The 11,109-nt window shown below is 43.0% G+C and overlaps 1 protein-coding gene and 1 pseudogene across 1 annotated transcript; both read left to right on the top strand.

Annotated features, from left to right (window-relative positions):
- Positions 1-1,219: 1,219 nt before the first annotated feature.
- On the top strand, positions 1,220-2,452 carry LOC101592132 (L-lactate dehydrogenase B chain-like). The gene is given in 2 exon segments (XM_012517804.2): positions 1,220-2,119; positions 2,122-2,452. Coding segments are annotated over 2 exon segments (969 nt in total). The 5' UTR covers positions 1,220-1,287; the 3' UTR covers positions 2,259-2,452.
- Positions 2,453-2,712: 260 nt separating this feature from the next.
- Positions 2,713-3,707, top strand: LOC101591746 (annotated as a pseudogene).
- The last annotated feature ends 7,402 nt before the right edge of the window (positions 3,708-11,109 follow it).

Here is an 11,109-nt window from a genome sequence, read left to right as displayed (position 1 = left end):
AATGATAAGACACAGAAGCAAAATGCAATTTCAAACCTCCAAACTACCCAAGAGATACCAAGATAGAGGAAAATGGAAGACACATGCCTTAAATTTCCGAAATGAGAGAAGTAAAGAAAGCCATGAGGCTATACTGAAAATCAGACCAGAAATAATTTCTCAGGTAAAAAACAAAGTGATGACCATAATGAAGGAATTGCTTAGAAAATCTAGAGTAGACATTAGATTTTTTAAAAATAGAGGAGCACAGGAAATTATGAAAACCTTGAATGAACAACGTAGGAAAGAAATAGAATGTATGAAACAGATTCAAACAGATAGACAGGAAATTAAAAATGCCCTTAAGGGGCCAGCCAGATAGCTCAGCAGACTAGAGCACCTGCTTAGGCACAGCACAGCGGCTGGAGTTGGGTCCCCGGCATGCCACGCTGGCCCCACCCCGGGCATGCTGAGACAGCAACTGAGAATGGGCATGGTGGTGCACACCTGTAATCCCAGACTTGCAAATCTTGAAGACAGTATCACAGCAAGCAATCACAAAAGGAAAGCCCTATTAAAATAATAAGGGATCACGAGCAACAATTCAATAGCTGTAAGATGATGCAAAAAAAAATAATAAGACTGGTAGGTGTCAATGAAAAAGCAGGAGTCAACACAAATGCCATAAAAAACTATTTGTAGAAGTAATAACAGAAAATTTCCCAAGCATGGGGACAGAATCTGACATATAGTTAAGTGGAGCATATAGAACTCCAAATAGCCATAACCAAAATAATTCTATTCCCAGACATATAATAATTAAGAACATAGAAATTCAGCACAAGAACAGAACATTAAAAGTTGAAACAGAAAAGAAACAGATCACTTACAAAGCAAAGCCCATCAGAGTCATGGCAGACTTCCCAACACAAACCCTCAAATCAAGAAGAGCTTGGAGTGAAATATTTCAAGTCCTGAAAGAAAACAACTTGCAACCCAGATTATGTGCTTTGCAAAAATATCTTTTAAAATTGATGGAGAAATAAGATAATTCCATTAAAAACAACTGAAGAAATTCATGACCACCAAAACAACCCTATGAAGAGTACTGAAAGATATTCTAGACAGAGATAAAAATGAACACAATTTCAAGAACAACAAGGGAAAGAAACCACAAGGTAGTGCAAGTGATTAAACAGAAGGAGAAAGCAGGGAACCAACAACATAAAAATAATAAGACAGGCAGACTCTGGCATCTCCGCGGCGGCTGTGGCAGCGCTCTTCAGGGCCTCCTCCCGCAGGTGTAGAATGGCAACCCTTAAGGAGAAGCTTATCGCCCCTGTTGTGGAAGAGGAAGCCGGGGTGCCAAACAACAAGATCACCGTAGTGGGTGTGGGGCAAGTTGGTATGGCCTGTGCTATCAGCATTCTGGGAAAGTCTCTTGCTGATGAACTTGCCCTTGTGGACGTTTTGGAAGATAAACTCAAAGGAGAAATGATGGATCTGCAGCATGGGAGCTTGTTTCTTCAGACGTCTAAAATTGTGGCAGATAAAGATTACTCTGTAACTGCCAACTCAAAGATTGTAGTGGTGACTGCCGGAGTCCGTCAGCAAGAAGGGGAGAGTCGCCTCAATTTGGTGCAGAGAAACGTCAATGTCTTCAAGTTCATTGTTCCTCAGATTGTCAAATACAGCCCTGACCGCATCATCATTGTGGTTTCCAACCCAGTGGATATTCTTACCTATGTTACCTGGAAACTAAGTGGATTGCCCAAGCACCGTGTGATTGGAAGCGGATGCAATTTGGATTCGGCTCAATTTCGCTATCTTATGGCTGAAAAACTTGGCATTCATCCCAGCAGCTGCCACGGGTGGATCCTGGGCGAGCACGGGGACTCGAGTGTGGCTGTCTGGAGTGGAGTGAACGTAGCGGGTGTGTCCCTCCAGGATCTGAATCCGGAAATGGGCACAGACAACGATTGTGAGAACTGGAAGGAAGTGCATAAGATGGTGGTTGAAAGTGCCTACGAAGTCATCGGCTTGAGTGTAGCTGATCTTATTGAGTCCATCCTGAAGAATCTCCAGGATTCACCAGTGTCAACCATGGTCAAGGGCATGTACGGCATTGAGAATGAAGTCTTCTGAGCCTTCCCTGCATCCTGAATGCTCGGGGCTTGACCAGCGTTATCAACCAGAAGCTGAAGGATGAAGAGGTCGCTCAGCTCAAGAATAGTGTGGATACCCTGTGGGACATCCAGAAGGACCTAAAGGACCTGTGACTACTGTGTTCTAGGATGTAGAAGTGTAGAAACTACCCTGTGACTAATCCTGAGCTTTCGCCTTCATCCATATCCACGGGTCACGGCTTGCTTCTTCCTTAATATCTGATAGGAGCCCACAGAATCAAAGCCCAGGCTTGGATTAATGCTTGCAGTGTGAGGTCTTGAACAAATAAAATTAACTATTGCAGTGTGAAAAACAATAATAATAATAAGACAAAGATAAGTCAGTACATGTCAATTATAACCATCAATGTAAATGGCCTCAATTAACAAATCAAAAGAAATAGGCTGGCAGAATGGATCAAGAAACAAGATCCAACAATATGTTATATACAAACACACACACACACACACACACACACATTTAACTTAGAAAGAAAATCAGGCTGTCTACTCCTGCGCGTCTGCTGATAGCCGTTCTTCCCATGTAGCCAGCGGCAACCCAGAGGAGATGGTGAAGGTCAGAGTGAACGGATTTGGCCATACTGGACGCTGGTCACCAGGGCTGCTTTTGACTCTGGCAAGGTCGATGTTGTGGCCATCAGTGGCCCCTTCATTGACCTCCACGACATGGTCTGCATGTTCTAGTACGATTCCACCCACGGCAAGTTCCACGGCACTGTCAAGTCTCAGAACGGGAAGCTTGTCATCAGTGGAAAAGCCATCACCGTCTTCCAAGTGCGACATCCCACCAACATCAAGTGGGGTGATGCTGGCGCTGAGTACACGGTGGAGTCCACTGGTGTCTTCACCACCATGGAGAAGGCCGGGGCTCACCTGAGGGGTGCTGCCAAAAGGGTCATCATCCCTTCCACCGATGGCCCCATGTTTGTGATGGGTGTGAATCGTGAGAAGTACGACAACTCCCTCAAGATCGTCAGCAATGCTTCCTGTACCACCAACTGCTTAGCCCCGCTGGCCAAGGTCATCCACGACCACCTCGGCATTGTGGAGGGACTCATGGCCACAGTGCACACCATCACTGCCACCTAGAAGACTGTGGATGGCCCCTCTGGGAAGCTGTGGCGTGATGGCCATGCAGCTTCCCAGAACATCATCCCTGCATCCACTGGTGCTGCCAAGGCTGTGGGCAAGGTCATCCCAGAGCTGAACAGGAAGCTCACAGGCATGGCCTTCTGTGTGCCCACTCCCAATGTGTCGGTGGTGGATCTGACCTGCCGCCTGGAGAAAGCGGCAACATATGACAATATCAAGAAGGTGGTGAAGCAGGCCTCAGATAGTCCCCTCAAAGATATCCTGGGTTACACTGAGGACCAGGTTGTGTCTTGTGATTTCAACAGTGACACCCACTCTTCCACCTTTGATGCTGGGGCTGGCATCACCCTGAATGACCACTTTGTGAAGCTCATTTCCTGGTATGACAATGAGTTCAGCTACAGCAACAGCATGGTGGACCTCATGGTCCACATGGCCTCCAAGGAGTAAGTGCCCCACACACACAGCCCAGCGAGACCAGAGGGACAGAGAGGCCACACTGTAGAAGTCACTACCTTACTCAGCCCCAACACTGAGAATCTCTCCCTCACAGAATCCATCCCAGGCCCCCTAGAAGGGGAGGGACCTTGGGATCCCTGACTCACTGCCCTTGCACATCATCAATAAAGCCTATTGTACCCAAAAGAAATTCATAGGCTGAAAGTTGAAGGATGGAAAACAATACAAATACCCTTCCAGCAGGAACCCAGAAAAAAACAGGGATGGCTACTCTGTAGACAATGTGAACTTCAAGCCAAGAATGATCAAAAGAGATAAAGGTCATTGCATACTTGTCAGGGGAAAAAGTCAAAAGAGAACAATCATAAATATGGGGTCTGAGATTTAGCTCACTAATACAGTATCTGTCTGGCAAGCATGAGGTCCTGAACTTGATTCCCAATAATCCAATATATATATTCAGCTATATAAGACAAATATTAATAGACATGAAGAATCAAAAATCAAATAGGGCTGGGGAGATAACTCAGTGGCATAAGTGCCTGCCTGGCAATTGCAAGGTCTTGAGTTCAATCCCTGGTACAAAAAAAGAAAGAAAGAAAGAAAGAAAGAAAGAAAGAAAGAAAGAAAGAAAGAAAGAAAGAAAGAAGAAAGAAAGAGAAAAGAAAAGTCAAATAAGTGACACAATTATAACAGGGGGGAACTTAACTCCCCCTTGTCACAAAGAGATATATCAACTAGATAAAAAATCAACAAAGAAATATCAGAAATGAACCAAACCTGTGACCAAACGTACTTAGTAACCTTTACATTGTGTTCCCCGCACAACATCAGAATACACATTCTTCTCAGTTGCGCGTGAGATGTTCTGTATACTAGAGCACATACCAGCCTACAGAACATGCTCGAGTAGCTGCAAAGGAGCTGAAATTATCCCGTGTATATTAATCTGAGCATAGTGCAATGAAATTGGGAATGAATGGCAAAAGAACCCTTAAAGGCTCCATGGATATGAGCAGTGTGAAGAAGCAAGGGTGACCCCCGGGCCACCAAAAGCTATACACTGCAGCGTCTCGTGTCGCACGCCTGTGACCCGCCACCATCAGCACTATACCCAAGAGAGAGGCCAAAGGGGATGTTAAAGGTGAGAAAGCCAAGGTGCAAGATGAACCACGGAGAAGATCTGCAAGGTTGTCTGCTAATCTAGCTCCTCCAAAGCCAGAGCCCAAGCCTAAAAAGGCCCCTGCGAAGAAGGGAGAGAAGGTGCCCACAGGGAAAAGGGGAAAGCGGCCGCCAGCAGGGATGGGACTAACCCTGCAGAACATCAGGGATGCCAAACAGAGCAGGCACACAGAGCTGAAGGTGCTGGAGACGCCAAGGGAAGTGTGGGGATTTTTGATAACTGTATGCTTCTGGCGACTGTAGTTTGAAATACTATTTTTTAATCAAGTTTTATAGAAGTGCAGAATTTTGTTTTACTTTTTTTTAAGCTATGTTGTTAGCACACAGAACACTTCTTTGCTGTTTTGGGGGGAAGGAGCATTTGTCAGCAGTGCAGTGCCTCCAAAGCTGGACTGACGTGGGGAAGGCGCCTTTCCCTGCTGGTTTTGAGAGACTTCCTCTTGGCTCCCAGGAGGAGGGATTCCCTGATGTTACACATGTGGCCACCTTGGCATAAATGCCTTGTGGTACGGGACAGCTCCCAGTTCATTTTATGTCCTCCTTTCCTCTGCCATCTGCATAGGCTTAACTCCCTGAAGCCCAGAGACCTGTTGGGGTTTGATTCCCAAAGGTGATATTACCAGTGTGTCAGGCAATCTGGACTTGCCAGTAACGTTGACATAGTGGCCCACAAGAGCAATTGATTTATTTTTCTAGATTGTGGATCTTCAGATTGGTAATTCTGCCATTTTCATTTCCTGAAAGTCAGGGTCGGCTTGTGAAAAGTTGTTAAACAACATGCTAAATGTGAGATGTCAACCCTCACTCTAAACTTTCCCTACTTCAGAGCCTCAAATGAAGACTTCATTGGATTTTATAGTGGTTTTCTGACTTTTGGTAGTTCATCCAAGAAGGGAGTTTGAAAGTTGTTACATACTGTTAACAACTGTGTGCCCGCCTTGTCTGAAATACCATTATTATTTATGAAAATTATCTTTGGCCGGGGAGATGGCTCAGTGGAATAAGCACTGCCCTGGCAAGCACAAGGGCCTGAGTTCAATCCCTGGTTCTGCCAAAAAGAAAGAAAGAAAGAAAGAAAGAAAGAAAGAAAGAAAGAAAGAAAGAAAGAAAGAAGAGTACCTTTAATAAAGCCAGATACAGTTTGGCTTGGAAAAGAAAAAAATAATCTCCATAAACATATGGAAATAACACCATCCTGAACAACGAATGGATCACAGAAAAAAAATTAAAAGAAATTAAATAATATCTACCATTAAATGAAAATGTAGATGGCTATGCAATACAAACAAAGCAGTCCTAAGAGGGAAATGTATAGCAGTGAATTCTCACATCAAGAAAACAGAATGAACACAAATAAACAACCTAATGCTGCACTTCAAGCTTCTAGAAAAAAAATCAAGCCAAGTCCAAGAGCCAGACAAGAAAAGAAATCACAAAAATCAGACCAGAAATTAACACAATTGAGACTAAGAAACAGTACAAAAAATTAATAATTGAAGAGTTGATTCTTTGGGAGAATAAATAAAATTGATAAACCACCAGCCAACTGTATCAAAAAAAAGGAAAGAAAAACTCAAATTCATGCAAAGAAGAACAAAATCAGTGAAATCACTAGAGACCCTGTGGAAATTCAGAGGATTCTCAGTACTTACTTTGAAAATCTTTACTTGCGTAGGATAGAAAACACAAAAGAAGGGCAGATTCCTAGATATGTATAAATTGCCAAAGGTGAATCAAGAAGATATAAAAACTCTGAATGACCCATATCAGTTAATAAAACTGGAAATGTAATTAAAAAGTCACCAACAAAGAAAAGCCCAGGTTCTGATGGATTCACTGCTGAATTCTCCAAAAATTTAGAGAAGATTTAATGCCAATACTCCTCAAACTCTTTAATGAAATTGAAAGGGAAGCAATACTCTCTAACTTATTCCTGGAAGCAAATATTACTCTAATACCAAAAACAGAGAAAGACTCAACCAAAAAAAGAGAACTACAAACCAGTCTCCCAAATGAATATGAATGCAAAACTCCTGAATAAGATGCTAGCAAATAGAATGCAGCAAATCATCAAGAAGGTTGTGCAACATTACCAAGTGGGATCCATCCCAGCAATGTGGAATGGCCCAACAGGCACAAATCAATAAATGTAACACACCATATAAACAGAGCTAAAAACAAAAATCACATGAGCATCTCAACAGATGCTGAAGAAGCTTCTGATAAGGTCCAACACCCACTAATGACAAAAACCCTATAGAAAATTCAAATAGATGGACTTTACCTCAATCTATGACAAACCAACAGCCAACATCATAAGTGGACAGAAAGTGAAAGCCGTCAGTTTAAAATAAGGGACAAGACAAGGATGTACACTGTCACCACTCCTATTTGATATAGTTCAGGAAACAGCCAGAGAAACTAGACAAAAGAGGAAAATAAAAGGAATAAGGATTAGAAAAGAATTGAAATTATCATTATTTGTGGATGACATGATATTCTACATAGAAGACCCCAAAAACTCCACCAAAAGACTTCTAGATTTAATAACCAAATTCGGTAGCATTGCTGGCTACAAAGTCAACGTTCAAAAATCAATAGCACTCCTTTACACAAACAACACAATCACTTGGAGAGAAATTAGGGAAACCACACCCTCCATGACAGTATCCAGAAAAAATGAAATACTTAGGAATCAATCTAACAAAGGATGTAGAAGATCTGTATATTGAAAATTACACTACTCTAAAAATTTAGATGGAAGAGGATATCAAAAATGGAAAGATATCCTTTGCTCATGGATAGGAACAACCAACACAGTGAAAATAGCCATAACCCCAAAACTGTTATGCAGATCGATTGCAATCCTGATCAAAGTATCATTAGCATACCTTACAGAACTAGAGAAAACATTCCTAAAATTCATTGGGAAACAGAAAAAATGTAGAATAGGAAAGGCAACCTATGGCAATAAAGGCAAATCAAAAGGCATCACAATCCCTGACTTGAAATTATAGTACAAAGCTACTGTAATAAAATCAGTATGATACTGGAAAAAATAGACCTACAGACTAGAAGATTCAGCCACAACCACAATGACTTTATTTTTGACAAAGGGCCAAACATGTCCACTCGAAGAAAGATAGCCTCTTTAGTAAATGGTGCTGGGGAAACTGGCCCTCTGCATGCTGAAGACTAAAACTAGACCCATGTCTATCACCATGCACTAAATTAAAGTAAAAAATGGATCAAAGATTTAAATACTAAAACAGAAACACTAAATCTATCAAAAGAGAAAGTAGGTAGAAATCTTGAAGACATAGGGGTAGGCAGAGAGCTCATGAACAAAACTCAAACTGCATGGAAAACACTTCAAAGAATTGAAAACTGGGATCTCATCTTATTAAAATGAGATCCACATCCAAAGAAATCACCAACAAAGTGAAAAGACAACCCACAGAGTAAGGAAAAAACTATGGCCAATTGTACCTCGGACAAAGGACTTCTACCTAGAACACATAAGGAATTGGGAAAAACCGAAACCCTCAGACCTCCCAAATTCAAAGACCCAGTTCCAAAAATGGGCATCTGAGTTGAATACACAGTTCTCAGATGAGAAATACAAATATCAAATAAATACATGAAATTGTTTTCAACATCATCGATCATTTGAGACATGCAAATTACAACAACACTGAGATTCCATTTCCCTCCAGTTTATAACAAAGGCTGGAGGAGTGGTAGGTAAAAACTCTTCTCCACTGTTGGTGGGAGGTAAACTGGTGTGACCACTGTGAAATCAATGTGAAGATTCCTACAAATCTAGGATTAGAGATCCCATTCGACCCAGCTATTCCCATTCTTGGTATCTTCCCAGAAAAATTAAACACATCATGCCAGAGCCAGGGAGATAGCTCAGCGGCATAAGTGCCTACCTGTCAAGAGTAAGGTCCTGAGTTCAACCTCTGGTACTCCAAAAAAAAAAAAAAAATCATACCACAGCAATACATGTGCACCCATGTTGATAGCAGCACAATTTGTAATCCATAAATCTTGGAAACAAACTAAATGAGCATCAATTGAGGAATAGATTGAAAAATATGGTATTTTTATACAATGAAGCACTACTCAGGCATAAGGAAGGATGAACTTGAGATTTTATAGGTAAATGGATGTACTTTGAGACCACGCTCTTAAGTGAAATAACTCAGACTCAAATGTACAAACATTGTATTGCCTCACTGATCTGAGAAATTGAAAGAATAAGTAAGGTCTAAAAGGCACGGTAGAAATTGTGAAGTGGGCAAAGTTGCTTGAAAGGATGAAGGAGCTAGGATGAGGGTAGGAAAAAGGGAGGGAAAGGCCAGTCGGCTACACTGTTGGCATCTCTTAGTTCACTGAAAAAGAAGGTTGGTGCTAATGTCAACAGGAGAATTTCATGCCTATATTTTCTACTCTGAGTAGCTTGTTACTCTTCGGTCAGTGTTATGAAATTCTGTTTTATAAACGGCTTCGGTACTAAGTGCACACGTTTTCATTATTCCATAACTAATACAGTAAAACAACTGCTTAGACAGTGTTCACACGGTGCTCAGGATTGTACGTGACCTGGAGACTACTCAAAGTACGTGTGAGGGTGTGTGTAGGCTCCCTGCAAACGCGGTACCATGTTGGCGATGGCGCCCACAGATTTCCTCAGTGTTTACTAGGAGGGGACCTGGGACTAGCCCCCACAGATACTGGGGCTGGGGGTACTTAGAGGACCTTTTCCCACTGTGTAACTTGGCTTCTCCACTTTTAAGAAAGCTTTTTTGCAAAATGAAAATTTCTGTTTTGAAAATGGGATTTGTGGCTACAGAGATGGCTCAGTGGTCTCAGTGCCTGCCTGGGAAGCACAAGGACCTGGGTTTAATCCCCAGCACCTCACGCCATGCCAGCTCTACAACCCCAGGTGCACCCAGCTGGCCCCCAAGGACCTGGGTTTGATCCCCAGCACCTCACGCCATGCCAGCTCCACAACCCCAGGTGCACCCAGCTGGCCCCCAAGACAGAGTGCAGCGGTGCATGCCCTTAATCCCAGCCCCGGGGAAGCGGAGACAGAAGGATCACTACGAGTCTGAGCTGCAGTAGCAAGACCCTGTACCAAGTAAATAAAAGATTAAAAATGGGATCTCTTTCTGTTTCGGGTTTTGTTGGTTCATTGGTTTGATCTGGTTTGAGATGAAGTCTGTGTTACCCAGAATGATTTGAGGGAACTTCAGATTAAAACCCCAGTGAGCTCAAGAGCGCGTGCCCTCCGCACTACAGTCCCACACTTAAAGTGTGCTGACAGACGGGCACACGCCAAAACACATGCAAACACACTGTTGCATATAGTTCCCAAAGCAGGGCATCCATAAACGTCAGAGTGACAAACTGGTACAGATTAAGAATCTTTTACCCAAAATATGTGGGACCAGAAGTATTTCAGATTTTGATTTTTTTCAAACTAAAGAATATTTATACATAATGAGATACCTTAGGAATCAGACATAGATCTAAACACAAAATTATTTATGTTCCATGCACACCTTATTTATAGCATGAAAGTAATTTTATATAATATTTTAATAATTTTGTGCATGAAACAAAGTTTCTTGATGTGCAATTGTCCACATGGGGTATGATGTCCGCACTCAGACAGCTTCAGATCTTCGGTGAGCCCGCCCGGTGGGGCCTGCCCACCATCACAGCCCTCTGGGGGACTGAGGCAGGAGGAGCAGGAGTTCTAGCCCAGCCTGGGTAACTCAGCAAGGCCTTGTCAAAAATAAAAAAGAAGCCGGGTGTGGTGGCATGCACCTGTAATCCCAGCACTCAGGAGGCTGAGACAGGAAGATCACTGTGAGTTCAAGACCAGCCTAGGCTACAAAGTGAGCTCAAGGCCGGCCTGAGCTGCATAGTGAGACCATCTCAAAAAAAGAGGAGCAGGGAGAGGAGGAGAGAAAGAGAGAGAGAGAGAGAGAGAGAGAGGGAGAGGGAGAGGGACGGAGAGGGAGGGAGAGATAGGGAGACAGAAAGGGAGATGGAGACAGGGAGAGAAAGAGGGAGAGACAGGGAGAGGGAGAGGGACGGAGAGGGAGGGAGAGACAGGGAGACAGAGAGGAAGACAGGGAGAGGAAGAGGAAGAGGGAGAGAGAGAGAGAGAGAGAGAGAGAGAGAGAGAGAGAGAGAG

Source organism: Octodon degus, unplaced genomic scaffold (genome assembly GCF_000260255.1).
Source record: "Octodon degus isolate 3935 unplaced genomic scaffold, OctDeg1.0 scaffold00215, whole genome shotgun sequence".
Lineage (NCBI taxonomy): Eukaryota > Metazoa > Chordata > Mammalia > Rodentia > Octodontidae > Octodon > Octodon degus.
The sequence above is the reverse complement of the archived record's forward strand: the minus strand, read 5'-3'. Positions and strand labels throughout refer to the sequence as shown.